Below are 21,407 nucleotides of genomic sequence, written 5' to 3'. Positions count from 1 at the left end.
TTTGTATATTTTACAAATATTCTTTCACAACTACTCTGTGTTTATTAAAATAAAACATAACCTAGGGGCGTCTGGGTGGCTCAGTGGGTTAAGCCTCTGCCTTTGGCTCAGGTCATGATCTCAGGGTCCTGGGATCGAGTCCCGCATCGGGCTCTCTGCTCAGCGGGGAGCCTGCTTCCCCTCATTTCTCTCTGTTTGCCTCTCTGCCTACTTGTGATCTCTGTCAAATAAATAAATAAAATCTTAAAAAAAATAAAACATAACCTAAAAGAGAAATAGTCAAGTTTCCTTCAACCTGGGCCAGCGAGTGAGATGCAGGAGCCCGTGCATTTGCTGGACGAGGAGCACTTCCGCTTCTACCACCAAGGGCTCAAAGGGGAATCCACTCGTGAGCCCGGCACCCAGGGGATGAAACTTTATTGCTTTTATTTTTGTCCCATTCCTTCCCAGAGTGACTAGCCATCAGCCACATCACATTTAGCTAGGTGTTCACAGGGCCAGCCATGACATTACGTAGGAGAGGGGAAGAAATCCCATGACGTCCCCTGAGTAGTTGAGAGACACAGCACAGGTCTCTACTTGATCCCATTTTCCATTCCAATACCAGTTTAAGTGTCTCTAGGATCTATTATTCGTACTGTAGAATGTGAGGTCTTTTTAAGCTGGTTCTCCAGCTTGGTTTGGACTCATCTGCACTGCTTTTTTTATAGACGTCTCTCTGTCCACCCCAATTGTATTTCGTTTTAACGCACTCACTGGTCTCCCTTCCAGGGGCCTGGTTAATTGTCACATCTCCTTTCTGCTGCTCATTTACACTTCCTTTCCTGATGTCTCCTTTCTTCTCTCCGCACTCACCAACCCTGTCTTGGGCAGCATAAAGAGTTGTGACCCTCTAGGGCGGGTCCCTCCCTGAGCCATCACAGAGCTCTGTGGCTGTTGCAGAAACACACATGGGGAGACACGGACTCAAGTAGGGAGTTTATCATCACAAGAGAACTGAGCCAGACTTTCTAATGCGCATACATTATCTGGATAACGACCTCACTTCCCACTTGGCTTCGGCCAAAGATGGAATATTTCCTTAACATTTCCCATCAACTCACCTTAGAAAGGAATCAGGGGTGAACTACATGAAGCTTTGGGACAAATGTCTGACAAGCAAGCACCTGAGAATTTGGCTAGTAAAGGAAGGTACGTACCTGTGTTTGTAGTCCTTTAGGACCCTGTTAGTGTAAAAGGTGGCGGCGTCATTCATCTCCTTGACATAAGGACCGGGCTTAGGGGACTGAGAGAACAGGACCATCACCCAAGCATAGAAGGAAAAAGAAAAATAGGATAAGAAAGAACATGCCTTCAAGATGAAGAAAAGCCATGGAAATATTGAGAGTCAGGAGGCAAACATTTTGCTCTGTAAAGGGGTGGCGGTGAGACATTTCCGCATCTCAGAACACAAAGTTCTGAACTGTAACATGGTAAGAAAGGTCTGGGGCATTCACCCCGAGAGGAATTCCTTGCAGTGTAACAGACAGAAGGAGCCCGAAGGTAGCTAGGAGTTCTCCGAAACACCGCACTTTGGAATGGGGTGCCATTCCACGGGGACAGGACTCACCACAGCTATCCAGCCGAGGGCAGGGATGCTTTCGCTGACGGCTGAGAGATGATTGAACATTTTACTCCCCCGGTTTCTCTCTCGGAAAGTCTGGATTTCCTGAATCTTTTCGGATATCGGTTTCAGAAGCGCAGCCACGTCCTTCTGCAAGCAAACATTGAGCACTGTGACTAAGGGCAGAACAGAAGCTCGGGCGTCTACCCAGCATGGCCTCAGCAGGAGTGCTTGGGACCTGTCATCTAGGGGGGCTTCCAGAATAGGACGGGCTGTTGTTGTTGTTGTTAGGGGGAAGACGATTTTCATTCTCAGAAGTACGAAAATGGTGCATATTTTTAAGATTATTACAACTGTCCTCTGGAGACATGGACGAAGCCCAGCCCTATGAGACGGCCCCTGTTTTAGAGAATCCGGGAGGGACCACAGGGACACGGAGCATGGTCAGTCATATTTCCAAATGAAATGCACAGATCACATGCTGGAATGACACGGGTCTAAAACCAGGGTGGGTGAGAGGTTAGTCAAAAGGTGTGTTCTCGTTCCTGTGGGCACCGATGTGAGGGAGGGTCCTCGGTTTGACCACAGTTCCTGTAATCCATGTGAAAAACTGGAAATCTTCCATGAGGATCTTTTCAAGAAAATGGATTTGCTTATATTTACTGTTATCTGGGTCTGGTTTGGCTTTCTACATTGTGCCCCATGAACGTGGCCAACGACCACTGGTTACTCTGGCTTCTGATTAATTAATTCAAAAACTAACTTCCTTAGTCATATAAAAACCAATTTTCAAAATTATGTGAGCTGAGGTAAAGAGGTGACTGGAACACCTCCCCATCCGTCCTTCTAGCAAATATATATATATAATATATATATATATTATATATACATACATATATATATATAATTATTATTTTTTAACGTGCTCCAAAGAACTAGAAACGGTCTGTACTTCAGCTTCGTAAAAGTCACTGAAGACGTTCTGGCAATATTTCACTAAATCTCGTTTGCAGGAAGAAAAGTGGAAAATGTCCTTAAAACTCCTTCCTTTCTTTAATTGAGAATTCAGAGCAAAGGTTTTCAACCTCGGCCACACACTGAAATTACCTGAGAGCTTTGAAAAACAGAGGCCTGGGTCCCACCCCCGCCCCAGACTGTGACTTAACAGGTCTGGAGGTAGCCTGGGGCGGGGGGGCAGGGGTACGGTGCTGGGAAAGTGCCCCAGGTGTAGATTTTAATCACTGCTATGGTGGTGGCTTAGGACCTCAAAGACAGTTGTTTCTGCCAGGGACAGCAGGGAAGAAATCGCTTTCAGCCACAGCCGTTTCCAGACCTCACTTTCCTTCTGTACCCCTTTCCCTATAAGAAATGCATGTAAGGGCTTTGGAATTAGAATGACATCAGTTCAAATCTCAGCTCTTCCACTTACTACCCAAGCGACCTTGATCAAATTCCTTAATCTGAGTCTTGGTCTCCTCATCTGTAAGTCAGAGATAGTAATACCTATAGCCCATAGCTACAGGAGATACAGCATTTTAAGCTTCTGGCACATGGGAGGCACACAATAAATGGATATGATTATTATTACTATTATGCAATTCGCTCAGACTGGAGGCAAAAGGGCTGTCCTCTCTCTAATAGGTAACACTCAAATAATGTCTGTGCATTCAAGATAATAGAGGCTCCAAAGAAATATCCACCTAAGCTAACGGGGTTTTAGGATTATGGAAGTCCAAACCGGGTCATCTAGTTCAGCTTTGGACCAACCCATTCAAGTAGGTCACAGTCAGTGTTTCCCTGGGGCCGTGTGTGTGTGTGCGTGTACTGGTGTGTGTGCATGTGTGTACTGAACCACACAGTACAATGTATTTCTCGTTATGAATTTCAGTCTGAAAGTTTCAGAAGCATGGATCGAATCCAATTCCCCAATCTCACATAACTAGGAGACAAGATTAGCTAGCAAGCGTTGGCTGAGCTGAAGCTGGAACCCAGGTCTTCTAAGAAGCCCTGAGAAAATTCTCTGCATTGCGTGCTCAGAAAAATATGGTTCGCTCCCCCAACACAAGTTTCTTCTCTGCCAGCAAGACTAGGGAAAGGTATTGTGAAGATATTAAGGGCTCAGGTCTGGAATGAGACTACTGGGGTTCAAGTCCTTGCTGGCCAGGGTATTAGGCTTTTCTTTCCACACATGTGATTCCATGGTCTCCTCTGCAAAACAGTCTTGGGAATGGTCCCTACTTCACAAGACTGTTAGAAGTAAATGAGAGGACACGTCAGCACCTGGTACAGAGTTAGGCATGTTGGGTGTTCAGCAAACGGGGTGGGGGGTGATCCTGGGTATCTGCCAGTGAAGCCTCTGACTGACCAGATTCACTGACCAGCTCCTTCCTATCACTTATATGCAAACACAGGGAGAGAGATTTCCTAGCTGGGATATGCACTTTTTAAATTTATCCATGTTGAAGGAGGAGAAAAACAAAAAAGGTTGCCGTAGAAGCTAGCCAGGTCTTGTGGAAAATTCAAGAATACCTTTCTACTTTCTTGCTTACCCTTAGAACCATTCAAAAGAAAAGATTTTATAGATTTGGCAGGGAGACCCTGACTCAGAGTTGTTAGTGGCTGAACTGTGTCCTTCACAAATCCAGATGTTTAAGTCCTAACCCTGGTACTTCAGGACATGTCTGTATTTGGAGGTAAGGTTTTTTTGTTGTTGTTGTTGTTTTTTAAGATTTTATTTATTTGTTTGACAAAGAGATCACAAGCAGGCAGAGAGGCAGGCAGAGGGGTGGTGGGAGCAGGCTACCTGCTGAGCAGAGAGCCTGACTCAGGGCTTGATCCCAGAACCCTGAGATCATGACCTGAGCAGAAGGCAGAGGCTTAATGCACTGAGCCACCCAGGCACTCCTGGAGGTGAGGTCTTAAAAGAGGTAATTAGGTTAAAATGAGGTCACTAGGGTGGACCCTAACCCAAAAGGACATAGACGTGTATGAGGGAAGATCATGAGAAGACACAGGGAGATGCCCCCCTTCCATAAGCTGAGGAGAGAAGCTTTAGAAGAAATCAACCGCCATCTTGATTTCCCACTTCCAGCTTCCAGAAGTGGGAGAAAGTAAATTTCTATTGTTTAAGCCACCCAGTCTGTGGTACTTCATTCTGGCAGTTCTAGCAAACTAGTGTAAGGGGATAACGGCTCTACAGGAGAGGAAAACAGGTACTCTGAACCCTCAACAGCAAACAAACGTCTCCATGAAACAACCCCCTCCCAAACATTCCCTGCCCAAACACAACTCTTCCATGTTTGCTTTTTAATGGCTGCCAAAAGTCAGGTTTGAAAGCTCTCCTTGGAATTTCACTTTTTATTTATTTATTACAACATTTAAAAAATTAAGTACACACTACCCCCGACGTGGGGCTCCAACTCACAACTTCAAGATCAGCAGCTGCACACTCTATAAAGTGAGCCAGGCAGGTGCCCCTGGAAATCCACTCTGAGAAGGGAAATATTTTCCTCTTCAAGGGCTTCTTTTTAGTCCAAATTCAATACCCGTTTGAAGGTGTGTTATAGGTACTTCCAGAAGGTAGCTGATTTTTATTTGTGGCATAACTACTAAAAAGCATTATTCTGATTTTGTCTAACAGTTTGCTAAGTTATGATATTCTTGCTGCAATGACAATTTTGAGAAAGGCCAGAAAATCTGAATCATTGGTGATAACTGGCTTATTACCTCAAGGGGAAAAATAACCAGAATCACTGTATTTACAATGTTAGATAGATTTATTAAGGCCATCTTCGTTTATCTTCAACTTCCCAAGAACAAACTCTAAGGTCTGAGGAGACAGGGTATTCTGGAAGATATTTTATATTGCTTATCTGATGAAAGCATCATAAAGATTGAGAAAGTTTTCTTGTGCCTTAGTTTGGGAATTGCTCTAAGAACTGTCCTCATTAAAAAGAAAAAAAAAAAAAAAACAAAAAACAAAAAAGAAAGAAAGAAAGAAAAGAAGAGGAAAAAAGCCAGGCTCAGAGATCTAAGTACGACAGCTATTTGCACAACCTCAATAAACAGTATAGCTTTCATTCTGTGCCAGTAGATTTCTCCCCTACTTCAAACTAGGCTTACATTCTCCAGCTCATCCTGAACTTTCACAGCTGGAATCAAACACAGAGAGAATATTCGGGTGATGGTGTAGATTTCTGTCAAGGCTGATCATGTGGGGATGTCAGAGGAAATGCAAACAGGAGAGGTGATTAATTAGAGGTATTTCCACCTGTTTAGGGAGTGAGCCTGTATCAGGCACACTTGATAGATACAGGTTGAAAGGCAGATGTCAATCAGCACTGCAAAAGGGCTTTCCACTCACAGGAGGAGATACATTTACCAGGCGTCCTCGTTTTGTTTTATTTTTTTTTTTTTAAATGGGTGTCCTGGCGATGGCCCCTCAGAAACATCTAGCAATTACTGCGCTGCAAGGAGGACCTCGGAAAGAAAGGAAACCATTTTGCAAGACTCAAAGGAAGAGTAAGTGGAAAGTCCTGCCTGCCCTTCCCCTTGGTTCGCTGGGCTTCCACAGAAGGAGAGAACATTTCAAGATTCAATGTCTTTATGACCCTAGTGTCTGCTTTAAGGTTGAAGAATTGAGACCCATTATCTGCTTCATCTCAGTTTAGCTCCAGAAATAATTGTTTTGCAGAAAGTAAAATTAAAGAGCTTTATCAGCAAGCGCCGGAGAAACTTTACCCAAAAAGGAAAACCAAATTTCCACGCACGCTGTTTTGTAAGAGAATGAGTAAACTCTGGGACTTTGACCTCAAAGAAGTGTCACTGAGTGAAAGGAAATAAGCCTGTTTCTGGAATCCAGGGTTTTTATGTGGTTCTAAATCAGGTAGAGAATGGATCAATCCATCGTTACTTCTTTAATTTTTTTTTTTTTTTTTTGGATTATAAAACATAGCGATGCTGTTTGTGAAACACTGGAGAAAAAATCAGATGGAAGAACGTAAGTGACAATAAACATAATTAATTCCACCACATGAAAAAAAGCATGCTAAATGTTTATTTTTTCCTGGTAGATATGCTTATTAGAGATTTCTTCAAAAATAAGAATAATTTACTTTAAAAACACTGGTTATTAAGAACATAAACAAGAGTCCTTGAATTCGAGCAGTTCAATTAAAACAAGCAAGCATTTAAACAAATAAAATCCCATTAATATATATTCTTGGCAAGTACTATGAGAACTCTGTAATTTTAGAAAGAATGTTTTAAATGTAAATACTGCAAAAGCATTACTGTTATGACTCAGGCAAACTCAACAGCATCAAAGAAAAAATTGGATTTTAAATATTCGAATCCCACTTACATTTAAAAAATTCAAGAAAACTCGGGGCGCCTGGGTGGCTCAGTGAGTTAAGCCTCTGCCTTCGGCTCAGGTCATGATCTCAGGGTCCTGGGATCGAGCCCTGCATCGGGCTCCCCGCTCAGTGGGGAGCCTGCTTCTCCCTCTCTCTCTGCCTGCCTCTCTGCCTGCTTGTGATCTCTCTCTCCATCAAATAAATAAATAAAATCTTTAAAAAAAAAATTCAAGAAAACTCACACCAAACAGTAATTCTTAGCCAACCATACTGCCAATTATCAATCATTATTACTGGCTAATGTGCTCTTGTGCAGAGTTTTACCAGTTGGTTCTACATGTGTATGAATTATAGCCCAGAAGATATTTATGGAAAGATATATATCAAAGAGGTAACAAAGATATTTTATCAAATTTTCTTGGCTTATTCATATATTCTACATTTTTCAATCCATACATGCATTTCTTCTGTGATGAAAGGAAACATTTTAAAACATATTATCCACTTTTGTACCTTCAGTGATAGAAAAAAATTTTAATAGGGACTATTAAATTGGGGGCGCCTGGGTGGCTCAGTGGGTTAAGCCTCTGCCTTCAGCTCAGGTCATGATCTCAGGCTCTGAGATCAAGTCCCGCATTGGGCTCTCTGCTCAGCAGGGAGCCTGCTTCTCCCTCTCTCTGTGCATGCCTCTCTGCCTAATAAATAAATGAAATATTAAAAAAAAATAGGGACTATTAAATTTACACATATCAGAAAGTATTTGGCCTCTTCCTTCCTAGGAGAAAAGCAGCTTCAGGAAAACATTATCAGAAATTACCAGAATGAATTATGCAGATGAAGAATAGGCAAAAGTTAACCAAACCAGAACAGTATTTGCTTCTAAAAATATATTTATTTGGAATGTGCTAATATAAATGAAGTGATTGTTTTCATCATTTTAAGTTAGGAGCAAGTATTTTTTTCTCAGAAACATCAATTCAACCTAACCTGCTTTGGTGCAATTATAGACATTTCCCTTCCTGTTCCTCTTACATGAAAGTTTCCCACTGTCCAGGAACACTTTGGAGGTTCAAGTATATACCTCATGGAAAGACTTTAGAAATGTCTGTACATTTAAGACAACTTGTACATTTAAAACATCTGCAAAACTGTCACAGGAGTGAACCTCAATAAACAAAACTCATGAAGCCCGCAAATGTACCCGATGCCGTGTTAGCTGTCATTATATTATTGTCATTTGTCATTATATTGCACTATAATGGAATATATTGCATTATATTCCTTGGAAAATATATATTTTTTTAAGATTTTATTTATTTATTTGACAGAGAGAGATCACAAGTAGGCAGAGAGGCAGGCAGAGAGAGAGGAGGAAGCAGGCTCCCTGCTGAGCAGAGAGCCCGATGTGGGACTCGATCCCAGGACCCTGAGATCATGACCTGAGCCAAAGGCAGCGGCTTAACCCACTGAGCCACCCAGGCGCCCCGGAAAATATTTTTTTATATGCTCATAAGGACTTACATTCCACATGTATATCTCATTTTAGGGTTTACTAAACTCTCTTTAAAAATATACCTAAGAATCCCAAGGGCTTTTTTGCTTGTATTTCTTAAAAATCATTTTTAAAGAGTAAAACCATAAAGACTTGGTTTCCTTGGGGGAATTAATTGTTTTGGAGAGTTGCATTGTTGTGATACCTAAGAGAGAAGCTTCCAACGTTTGAAAACTCCTACTTAAATTTTTAATGCGAATCTTTCAACATCCATTATACTCATCAGCACTTTCTTTTTCAGTAGTTTTTTTTTTTAAAAGCAAACAATTTCAGACATACATAATAGCATAGAGACTAAAAGAAAGGCATCCATGTATATGAAACATAATTTAATATTGCACAGCGGGGAGCCTGGATGGCTGAGTTCGTTAAGCACCTGCCTTTGGCTCAGGTCATGATCCCAGGGTCCTGGGATCGAGTCCCACGTCAGGCTGCCTGCTCCCTCTCCCCATGTCCCTGCTCTCTCTCTCCTTTTCTCTCTCTCAAATAAATAAATAAATAAAATCTTTTTAAAAATATTGCATCAGGGGCCAGGATCATCACCATGCTCTTCCTTTACTGACATTTGCTAGGGAACAGCTGCAAATACAGAGTTCTGGAGCCTGGGACAAACTACTTAGACTGAACCCCAGGGAAGGCACTGAAGCTTGATGTCAAACTTTCTATTTTTCTCATAAAGGTAGAACAGTGCATTTGAGGTTGCAAACTGCACATTTTTTAAACAGAGGTATAATGGACGTGAAACATCATATTAGTTTCAGGTGTGTAACAATGATATGATACTTCTGTATATTGCTAAAAAAAATCACCCCAAGTCAGGTTCGTAACCATCACCATATATAGTTACGAAATATTTTTCTTGTGATGAGAGGTTTTAAGATTACTCTCCTAGCAACATTCAAATATGCAATGCGGTATTATTAACTGTAGTCACCATGCTGTTTGTTACATTCTCAGGACTTACTTATAATAGAGCTGGAAGTTTCTACCTTTTAATCCCCTTCACTGGTTTTGCCCCCCTCCTCCCCTCTCCCACTGGCAACTCCCAGTGTGTCTTCTCTATGAGCTTCGTGTTTCGGTTTTGTGTGGTTTTTTTGTTTTGTTTTGTTTTGTTTTTTGATTCTACATATAAGTGAGATCATCTGGTATTTCTCTCTCCCTGATTTATTTCACTTAGCCTACGGGCTCAAGGTCCATTCATGTTGTCACAAACATCAGAATTTCATTCCTGTTTATGGCCGAATAATACTCCATTGTGTACAGATTCCCATTTGCTCATCTGTCCTCATTGACACTCAGGCTGTTTCCAAGCCTTGACTATTGTAAATAATGCTGCAATGAACACGAGGGGTGCAGCTTTCTCTTCACATTAATAAACTAATTAATTTTTCTCTTCACATTTCGTTTTCGTTTCGTTTCATGAGAATTGGCCGGCAAACGCCCGGCCAACTCGCTTCGGGCGCCACATGTCTGCAGGGCCGCCCCCTGGGGCTGGCCCGGCATCGGTAGTGCTCCAGTCCGAACCCCGCCAGAAACCGATCCCGGTTTTAAATAAGGCTTTGAGTGTTAAAATATATAATTTTAAAATATATAATTTTAACACTCAAAGCCTTATTTACGATTTCAGGGCCACTGACACTGGGCGATAGATACATTGTCAATCTCCACTTAGAGTTTCTGTCTTTAGCACCGTTCACGCGTGTGAGCCTTAGCTCTCATCATCTCTAGTTCGTGTGTGCAGTAGCTGAAGGAGTCTTCACTTTAAAACCTACAATTGATTCATCAGAACAAGAGCACAGTTCTGCTGGCACGATACGCGGGCCGCAGTTTTCGTTAAGCTCTCAGTGTTTGACACGTCTCAGAAGAGGAGCTACGCCATACAAAAAGCAGAGTTCGGTAGAAATCTCACTGTTTACACAATGACCCACAACAACTTGTGTCCTTATAATACCTTAGATATCCTGAATGCCGCTGCAACAGTGGGAGTCAGGAGAGGGAAACAACAGCAAAACAAAACAACCAACCAACCAAAAAATGCTGTAACATTAACTGTTCCCTCAGGTTGAGATTTATTGTTTTCATTATAGCTGTTCTGATAGATAGTCTTTCTTTCACTGGTAGTGCAAAAAGAGATCAGTGGAGCCAGAGAAAACACGTCTTTGCGTTTATGCATGGGTATGCAGGCTGAAAAACGAACGTGGGATACCCAGGAAGCTCTAAGTGTATCTCTCCTGTTTGATCGGATTTGACAAAACGGGTTCCTCGAAAATGCTGGGTTCATGGCAGGGATGTGGGATTAGCTGGATTATTTGAGATCCAGAAAGAAAGTAGAGGGTCAACAATGGGCAGTGACATACTAAATCATGGCAGAGAGAAACCAGAAAAACACACTAAGTTGAAAAGCAACAACCTAAGCTGGTTATCCACAACAAGCTTGAGAGAGTAGACCGGGTGACCAGGAACCATCTCATCTTGCACTTTGTCATGTTTTCAGCTTATTTTATGGGCCCAGTTGAGAAGATACCAGCTCTTAACCTATCTGGGGAGGCATCACCTGGCTTGTGACAGTGACGACTTTTGTAATCACCTATAATTTTACTGTACAGGATACTGAACATCAATGCTGAACAGCAGAACTCATTTTGTGCTCTACTTAAAAGCACAGGGACTTCACCAACAATCTCTAAGGGGTATAAAACCTGGAGAAAATCGCCAAAACTGTTAGAATTCACCAGCTTTATAAAATCTAAAATACAAGGTGACCAGAAATTCGTTCTTTGAAATGCAAAAAACAAAAACATAAACATACAATACTCTACTGCCATTAGTTTCTCTACCAACGTTTATTGAGCACTGACTGTATGCCAACACCATACAGTCACCACTTGGGTCTACTCTGGAGAGGCAGGCAGAGAGAGAGAGAGAGGGAAGCAGGCTCCCCGCCGAGCAGAGAGCCCGATGTGGGATTCGATCCCAGGACCCTGAGATCATGACCTGAGCTGAAGGCAGCGGCCCAACCCACTGAGCCACCCGGGCGCCCCCCCCTTTTTTTTTAAAGATTTATTTATTTGATGAGAGAGAGCACTGAGCAGGGAGCCTGATGTGGGGCTCAATCCCAGGACCCTGGGATCATAACCTGACGCGTAACTGACTGAGCCACCCAGGGCCACTAACTCTCAGTTTAAACTACCAAAGCTCTATGTGAAAAATCCTAGCCCAGTCAGCAGCAACTCCTGGGTCACTGTCTTCCCCCTGGATAAGTGGCCCATGGTAGAAGGCTGGCCAGATCTCCCTGAGATTCATTTATGCAGAATGTTGCTGAGATGACATAAACCCATTGTTTCCATTTCAAACTCAAGAGATGCAAAGTCTTTCAACAACTACCCAGGAAGTCTTAAGGTAACCCATCTGGTAAGTGAACCATTACTGTATCAGGGTACTGATGCTCAGTTCCAATCATTCTTTTTTTTTTTTTTTTTAAATTTTTATTTATTTGACAGAGAGAGAGAGAGAGAGAGAGATCACAAGTAGGTAGAGAGGCAGGCAGAGAGAGAGAAGGGGGAGGAAGCAGGCTCCCTGCTGAGCAGAGAGCCCGATGCAGGGCTTGATCCCAGGACCCTGAGATCACGACCTGAGCTGAAGGCAGAGACTTTAACCCACTGAGCCACCCAGGCGCCCCAGTTCCAATCATTCTTAATTAGAAACCAGCTTTTTCTTTAAGATTAACACAATCTCCGTAAGATTCTACTGTCTGCTTTTATCAAGAATTATGCTTCCCGCTGGGAATCCAACAGACCACTGGCCCCAGTTTGGGGAACAGCCCCGCACCAAGTGCTTCTTGGTCCAGGGAGGTTGGGAGAATTCCACATATGGTATCCCCCTTTGGGCACTTCATGACTCCTCAGGATACTAAAGGAGGTACTGAAGGAATCTATTTAGCTTTGTTTAACCTGATGCTCCTAAAGCTTTTTTTTTTTTTTTTGGCCACGGAACCTTTGCTCTCCCCCATGCCCTCTTCTAGGGAATCTGATATTCTGTGGGACAGAGCGTGGGAAATCCTGCTCCCGGAAGTCTGGGTGGGAGGCTTCCAGGACTCCCAGAAGTCTGCGGGGCTGCTCACTGGGTAGCCACGGTCCCCTCCTCTCCAGTCAGCCTTGCTCATTACCATGGGAACACTTCCCAGGGCATTTAACGGAGGTGAAGAAGCCTCTTCTCATCTCCCTCACATGCACACGCGCAGGCGCGCACACACACACACACACACACACACACACACACACACCCCGTCTTCAGGAGCTAGAATAATCTCTGGGAGGGCTGTTGATGCAGCCTGCCCCCTCTGCACGGAGCCGCTGTCTTCGGCTGCCGTCCCCCCCGCCCAGGCCTTTTTTGACCAGCCCCACGCCCACTTCTAATCGCTCCCACCAGTCTCACCCCTCTCCCTTCTCCTCATCGTCTTTCCCCTCCTTCTTCCCTTGCCCACGAAACCATGGTGCACAAAGGCAGACTATTTACAAACAAAGCATTCTTTTCCTTCTGCAGAGCAAAATGATGGCGAATGACGTTTGCTTCTAGTCTTCATGTCTCGAGCTGTCATTTTCTCCCTGTGCTGCCCCACGGCCATGGGAAGCTTCTTGGTATCCAGGACAGGTTTCTGGCTACTTCCAGGTCCAGAGAAGACCCCGAGCTTTTCCTCATTTAAGGTTTCCTTATACCACACATCTCCTGGGTTCAGTTTTACCCGTGCTTGGAGATTGCTGAGCCTGGTTTTTCACACTGACGCCCAAGGGAAAGTGTGTGAAGCTAGCATAAAACTATACAGCCAGGATGGCTTTCTATGAAACATGTGCAGGAAAACCATTCTTTTCAATTAGCAATAATTGCGCCTTGGATAAACCTCATTGGCTATGATACTGCCACTGCGCAAAGCTAGGAAGACCATTCTTCTACCTTTGACTCAGTTGGAAGGTATAAAGCCCATAGATCTTGACTAGGAGATACGGAGATGATTGTATTCATTATACTTCTAGAGAGAGTCCCCTTGTTACGTGTCTGTTTCTTCATTTATTCAACAAATGTATGAGGAGTGCCCTCTACGTGCTAGGGCTGGTCAGACATGTCGGGGTGAGGCAACAGATACAACGGACCATGTGCAGCAGCGAACGATACAGACTTTTCTGTCCCTGCCCTCTTTTGTTCAAGCGGGGTGGGGAAGGAACTGGCTCACACAATGTTGGAGGCGGACACGTCCCAGGATCTGCAGGGTGGGCTGGCAGGCTTGAGACACAGAAGAGCTCATGTTAAGTTCGAGTCCAAAGGCAGAGAAAAGCTGATGTCCCAGTTTGAAGGAAGGCAGACAGGGGGAATTCTTCCTTACTCAAGAGAGGGTCACGATTTTTGTTCCATTTAAGCCTTCAACTCGTGGATGGGGCCCACCCACACTAGGGTGCTTTATTCAATCTACTGATTTACATGTTAATCTCATCCAGAAACACCCTCACAGAAACAGCTAGAATAATGTTTGACCGAATATCTGAGCACCCTATGGCCTAGTGAAGCTGACACATACAATTAACCATAACGAGAGGAGACAGACAACAGTAAGCGCTGCAGGGGGCAAATACACTCCGTGGGAAGCAGATTTCTGATTAAGGACGATTGGAGAAAGTATCAGTAAGAACAAAGAGTAATAAATGACTAAATTATATAGCATGTTAGGTATTAAAAGCCACTGGGGGAAAAAGTGGAGTCAAGTCAGGGGGATCTGAAATACACGTGAAGAGGAGTTTCAGTCTAAAATAGGACGGCCGGCGTGCCTGGGTGATTCAGGAGTCAAGTGGCTGCCCTCCGCTCAGGTTAGGATATCAGGGTCCTCGGAATGGAGCCCCAAGGCCAGCTACTTGTTCACCAGGGAGTCTGCTTCTTCCTCTGCCTGCTGCTCCCCCCTCTCCTGACCTTGTGCTTGCCCCCCCTCAAATAAATAAAATATTTAAAAATTTTAAAAGAAAATAAAATAGGGCGACCAGAGTTGGTCTCATGAGGAAGGTGACATTTGAATAAATACTTGTAGGAGTCATCAGCCATGGGGCTGTCTGGGAGAAGCAGATACAACCGTCGCCAGAGGAAACCACCGCTGCGGGGGGTCCCAAGGCTGGGATGTGTCTGTAGTGTTCAAGGAACAGCCAGCGGACTAGAGGGGCTGGAAAGAGTAGGAGGAAGGTGTGGAGCAAGAGGTTGAAGAGGAAATAGTGGGGCGCAGGAGAGCAATTCACACAGGCTGTTGAAAGGACTGTGGCTTCTATCTCGAATGAAGTGGAAATCACCACAGAGTTTTGATTGGGGGGATGACATGATGTGATTTTTCTTTTCTAAGGATCACTCTGGCCGCTGTGCTGAGAATAGAAGGCCGGAGGGTTGGGGAGGGCGGGAGCAGGGAGATCCTGTTTGCAGCAGTGTGGATGAGAGATGGAAGCAGCTGGGGCCAGGGTGGCTGTAGGGGTGACTGTGAGAACTAGATTCCGGGAGGGATGTGGGCTGCCTGGGCGCAGGAGGAGTCAAGAATAACTCCTTGGTTTTTGACCTGAGCAACTAGGATGACGTGGTCACTTGAGAAGCAGACACTGAGAAGGAAAAGATGTTGGGAGGAAGACCCGAAGTTCAAATCTGACACACTGTTGGTCTGCCCTTAACCATGCTTTCCCAGGGGTCACAATTCACTGATATGGTCTGCAAAGTGGCTCCTGATGTCCTTAACTCCCCTCCCCACTCCCAAGCTCGGTCCCCTTCTGTTTTCCGTTCTTCAACTTGCCTTTGGTTGGAAGCATGTCCTTCCATCTCAGGTCAGGGCAACACGGGGTACAACGGTGCTGCTGCTCAGAAATAAGGATGGTGCCCTTGGTTCACAATCAGCAGGAGGTGAGCTCTGTGCCATTTCTCTCTTGGAGATGGCTTGTCTGAGTCATCCACTCTGACCAGCAGCAAATGTTTGTGACACAATTAGCCTGGATAATGGGTACGCTCTGTGGTTGGTGGAAAGATTATTAATTTCCCAGGTCAATTACTCATTACATCCTGAAACTAGCTGGCCCACAGAGAGATTAAACCTTTGGACTTGGCTGCATCTGTACTGTATTTTACTTATTTATTTATTTAAAATTTTATTTATTTATTTGACAGTCAGAGATCACAAGTAGACAAAGAGGCAGGCAGAGAGAGAAGGGGAAGCAGGCTCCCTGCTGAGCAGAGAGCCCAATCTGGGGCTCGATCCCAGGACCCTGGGATCATGACCCGAGCCGAAGGCAGAGGCTTAACCCACTGAGCCACCCAGGCGCCCCTGTACTGTATTTTAACTAATCAAAGTAATGGATGGAGACCTACTGTTAAGTATGGCTGATTTAGGGGCAGACCCAATCATGTTGTAGGAGTGTGTGCTGATGATCTAGCTTGCTATTTTTAAAAAGATTTTATTTTTAAGTAGTCTCAACACCCAACATGGGGCTTGATCTCACAACCCTGAGATCAACAGGTGCACCTTCGACCAACTGAGCCAGCCAGGCGCCCCTCACATTTTTATGTCACAGCACTTGTCACATTATGAATGAACAGACAAATTAATGCTGTAATAATAACGAACCTTCTGAGACGTGAGATGTGATCTGGATAGTAGAAATAAACATATCTACCTAACGTGGCAATAGTTTATCCTATTTTGATATTTTTTTAAATTCATAAGTGAACAAAATTATCAGATATTTTCTTTCATGTCTTCTTCCTCTTTTTCTTGCATGGCATCTGTCTTGACCTTATCAAGCTTTTTTGTCCTTATTATCCATTAAAATATATCTCAAGCCCCTGATAAGGGCCAGTTATAATCCTAGCTATTTGGAATACATTAGTGGACAAGAAAGACTTCCTCTAGGTTTATAAGTAGTAAACTGGGCTCCTGGGTGGCTCAGTTGATTAAGCGACTGCCTTCAGCTCGGGTCATGATCCTGGAGTCCAGGGATTGAGTCCCACATCAGGCTCCCTGCTCAGCGGGGAGTCTGCTTCTCTCTCTGACCTCTCTCCTCTCATGCTCATTCTCTATCTCTCAAATAAATAAATAAAATCTTAAAAAAAAAGATTAAAAAAATTGGTAAACTGATCATACAAATACACGTAATCAACATCTCGTACTATGAAAAAAAGGAATAAAGCAGTAAAAAGGAATAGGGTTGGTGCTGGGGAGTTTTATTAACGTAAAAAGGCTTGGATGAGACTATTTGGCTGATTGAGATATATGACTGAGAATCTGGTTAATTCTGCTTGTTCTAGTCAGTTGCTCACAAGGTAGCAGCCGATCAGAGTGGAATATGAAATATCAATGAGAAGAAAACAGGAATTGGAAGGGGATAAAAGTTGCCACCACCACCCCCCACTCCACCCGACTGGCTAACCTGACTTCAGCTGCTCGTAAGCTACACTCATAAGCTCCAGTTCACTTTCAGTGCCAGACACCCTTGACCTTGGCACGCAGTAGAGCACAGCACGCTTGCTACTGATGAGTATTACAGAATAGAATATGCGAGTTATAGTCCCACTTGCTTAACCACCTTGTGTTAACACTGGTGTGTTACCAATCGTCGTTATTTTCATTATTAAAGTACATTTGGTCAGCTCTAGGCCCTTCTGACTTCCAGCATTACTTTATCATGTTAAATATACTCAGGGGTTTTTTGGGGGACGACCCTCAACATGCAAAATTAAAATGTGAATATATGTATCCTTACCACGGGGCAACATCATAAGATGCTGGTAAATTTACAGAGAGGGAAAACATGCAAACATTTCCCTTGGCTGGTTTTAGGAGATTTCTCTCTCCAACATCACACATTCCCATTGCAAACTACAAAATGCAATTTCTGCAAATGAAAGGTTCTTTCTTTGGGATATTTCTTTCCTTCCTGCACATTCAATGCTCCTTCTAGAATAAAGATAGGGACAGGCTGAAGCCAAGAGCAGCTGAGCTAGACAGCCAATGGGACTTGTTCCTCCTCATCAGGAGGCCATGTTAGGAACCCCACAAAAGTCTGCATAAGACCTTGGTGGTGAGCATCTTCTGGAGACCAGTTTCAGGGGGACACAGACCACGACTTATTGATTGCCTCCTATCGATTAGGCACTGTACTCTGCATTCCACCTCTCATTTAAAAAACACCACAAAAACTTGGAAAAGCTGGCATGATTATTCCTGTTTTATGAATGAGGGAATAAGGTCAATAAATACTTAGCGACTCGCTCACAGTCATCTGGCTAGAGGTGGGATCTGAACACAGATATATATGGCGCTCAAAGCTTGTCATTAGGCATAACAAAAAAAGCACTGGCTTTGGAGCGGAACACATCTGGGTTTAAACCGCATCTTTCACACCAGTTGGGGTTAACTCCCTTCTGTGAGCCCCAGAATCCTTCTAGGAAAGGAGTAAGAAAGACTCATCCATGAAGCTCTGATGACGCCCGTATAAGACAGTGTGTGTAGAACATTGGACAGACCACAGAAGCCGAAACACGGGAGCTGCTGCCATTTTCACAGTCATCTGAACATTTTACGGACTTCAGACACCGAAGAAATGGTAGGTCACTGATGGCCCCATGGGATGGTGCGGCTCCGTTAAACCTCAGGACTGGTGAAAGGACAGAGTGCAGTGCCCACGAGACACAGTCAAGAGCTTCTAGGACAGGCCCCCTGGATGGGGTCTTCTCTTCTGGAGCCTCCCAGGAAATTGGCTCTCGTGCGCCCGGTACCGACTCCACACGCTGGAGCACAGACGGGGCACCCTGACAATCTCGGGAGCACGGAGCAACAGTCGTTGGGAGAAACCACCCAAGCTCAATGCCAGGCGTGACCGTACCACCTCTCAGCGGTTGGCGCCGCGCCGGACTCTGAGAACTCCCTGCTGTCAGCGCTGATGGGTCGTTACTGTCTTGCTTATTCTCTTTAAGATGATTTCTCTCATGGCCTTCGGTTTTATAAATTTTAGAATTAATGTCATTTCTAGACTTTTTGGCACCTGTATTTTTCTGTGTTTGCAGGAGTGGGCCACGGGCAGAGGATGGAGGTCCGCCTCCAGGGGCTGAAGGCCCCGTTTGCTTCGGACCCATCGGACAGTGGAGTTCCCACACGCCGCTGGCACCAGAGTCAGTCTTGGATTTTAGTCCTGACTCCACCCCTTCTTAAGCTAGTGACACTTCTGGAAGGTATAATTTGAGACCAACTGCACTAACTCGGAGTGCAAACTCCGATGACCAACATGAGCTACTCTTTAGTGAGATGCCACCGAGTGACCCGTACTATGGCTTCTGCCTTGATAGAGGCTCATTCTCGTAATGACTTTGAAGCGAAGTACTATTATCCCATGTTTCAGCAGACAAGACTGACCGAGGCACACTTCATATTTTATCTCTGAAGTTAATGTTGGCCCGTATCAAAAATGATTTTTTTAAAAAAGGGAATGAAATTCACTGAACAATTACCAGTAATTGCCTCAAAGACCACATTCCCACCACCGTACTGTTAACAGCGGTGAGACGGTGCCTTGAATGCACAGTTACACGCAGTGAGATGTGGTCCATGGTGGGGTTGGGGAGGAGTGGGTCTGAGGCAGGTGGGGGGCAGGTGGGACAATCCAGAAGGGCCCTGTTTGCTTGTTCTTTAAGAAAGAGAAGAGGGGCACCTGGGCGGCTCAGTGGGTTAAAGCCTCTGCCTTCGGCTCAGGCCATGATCTCAGGGTCCTGAGGGCATGGGGCTTTCTGCTCAGCGGGGAGCCTGCTTCCTCCTCTCTCTGTCTGCCTCTCTGCCTACTTGTGATCTCTGTCTGTCAAATAAATAAATAAATCTTAAAAAAAAAAAAAAGGAGAAGAAATGGGAGGGGTGAAGGCATTCTAAAGACTGGGAGAACAGCAGGCAAAAGCAAACAAGCCCAAAAAACAAAACAACCCCTCCCCAAAACCAAAAACAGAGGCATTCAAAGTCACAGTGCGCAGGGAACAGCAAATTTTCCAGGGTGGCATGGAACACGAATCGAGTGGGGGCGTTGGGGTGATGAGGCTGTCCAGCCACACAAGGAGGGATCTGCTCCTGGGGAGCCCCACATGGGGTGCTGAGAAATGCGGATTTTGTGAGGATCCTTGGGAGGATTTTAGGCAAAGCAGGTCCCCAACAGGAAGCTTGGAATAACCCACCTGACAGGGAGGAGAGGTTCAGAGCAAGACTGGGGGTGGTGAGGGCAGAGCCAAGGCAGACGCAGCACGGCCAGTAGGGGGCGCTTATAAGGTACTGATAAGGGAAGGAGGAAGGCAGGAGCTGGGGCCACCAGGAGAAGGGGACACATCTGAGACGAATGTCAGACAGGATGGATTCTGTCTCTTTTCTGCCATCTCGGAAGCAGCCGGCACACAGTAGGCGCTCAATTACTGAGCTGACGGATGAGATGAAACGAGAAGTGGGGCCAGAGGGAGAATGGAGGCGGCTTCCGAGGCTCCCTCCTGGGGGATGCTATTTAAAACCGCAGCTGCCTCCAGCTGATCAAATCAAGGGAAACTGCTGGATCCCATGAGCACCACAGACACGGCACCCTCCGACCACAGCAGCGCATCCTGCAAGTCAGACGTGACCACGACAATATGGCCCATAAGGCCTTCCAGACACGCTGGGCTTTCTGCACAACCCGGAATGAGAATTCAAGCCCATCTTGCCTGAAACCTAAGGGGCAGAGTGACTTGAGCTAGCCTCTGGGTTATGGTCAAGAGTTGATAAGGGAAAATATTTTTAGATCCCGAGCCTTTCATCTTCCCATGTGATGGAATTTGGGATCTTTTTTTTTTCTTTAAGATTTTATTTATTTATTAGAGAGAGAGAGAGAGAGAGAGAGAGCAAGAGCACAAGCGGGGGGGGGGGGGAGGGGCAGAAGGAAAGGGAGAAACAGACTCCCCGCTGAACAGGGAGCCTGACTCAGGGCTCGATCCCAGGACCCTGGGGTCATGACCTGAGCTGAAGGCAGATGTTCAACTGCCTGAGGCCCCCAGGTACCCCCTCAATTAGGGATCTTTTATAAGCAGTCTATAGTGTTTTTATGATATCCTTGGCCATGCTCAAATATTATGTTATTTACTTAGATTTCTCACCTGAAGAAATTTAAATTACAAACACTCACACATTCCTAGAGTTTTACTTCTTATTGTTTTGTAGGGTTTGTTTGTTTGTTTGTTTGTTTTTGCTTCTTAGAACATGTTTGGCCATAAACATGGCACATTGCTGTAAGAGGAGGAATTTTATGTTCTCAGAACTGGTACGCCCCACCTCTACTCCCTCACTCTCTGAGCGGTGTGGCACTGTGGATGGTGGCAAGATGCAGAGCTCACCCTCCCCCATCCCTTCTTCCTTTCTCCTTCTTCATTGCCAGAAGCCCCGCACTACAACAGAAGAGCCTGTCATGGAGGTGGGGTTTGTGGGCTACTTCAATAGAGGGTTCTAGAAGTCTCCGATTCCTGACAGTGAAGAGAAAGAGCATTTGGAACAGGGAATAGGAGGCAAGACTGGGGAGACATGGCTGTCTCCTGTTGTTCTTTCAAAATACATATGCTTTTTGGAAGAGTATGACTTTGTTAATAATTATTAGCCCCTTGGGGCATCCGGGTGGGTCAGTCGGGGAAGCATCTGACCCTTGATTTCGGCTCAGGACATGATCTCAGGGTCCCGAGATCAAGCCCCGAGTCGGGCTCTACTCTCAGCATGACGCTGGCTTGAGATTCTCTCTCTCGCAAATAAATAAATAAAATCTTTTTAAAAAGTAATTACTAACCCTCTTAGTTATCAATTAGCCCTTTTTCAGGGTTCCTGCAAATCAACCAAGAGCAATGA

The 21,407-nt window shown here is 44.8% G+C and overlaps 1 protein-coding gene across 2 annotated transcripts in view; it reads right to left on the bottom strand.

The window, feature by feature from the left end:
- The window catches only part of CAP2 (cyclase associated actin cytoskeleton regulatory protein 2), a 139,748-nt gene that overhangs the window by 35,611 nt on the left and 82,730 nt on the right, over nt 1–21,407 (bottom strand). For both annotated transcript variants that reach the window (XM_082731831.1, XM_082731830.1), the window contains exons 5-6: nt 1,610–1,753; nt 1,200–1,285 (exon numbers count right to left, since the gene is read on the bottom strand). In XM_082731831.1, the coding sequence (XP_082587957.1) occupies nt 1,200–1,285; nt 1,610–1,753 (230 nt within the window). The remainder of the gene's footprint in view (nt 1–1,199; nt 1,286–1,609; nt 1,754–21,407) is intronic.

Source organism: Mustela nivalis (assembly GCF_964662115.1).
Source record: "Mustela nivalis genome assembly, chromosome: 5".
In the NCBI taxonomy this organism is placed as follows: domain Eukaryota; kingdom Metazoa; phylum Chordata; class Mammalia; order Carnivora; family Mustelidae; genus Mustela; species Mustela nivalis.
Note: the sequence above shows the minus strand (reverse complement) of the source record. Positions and strands in the feature narration are given on the sequence as shown.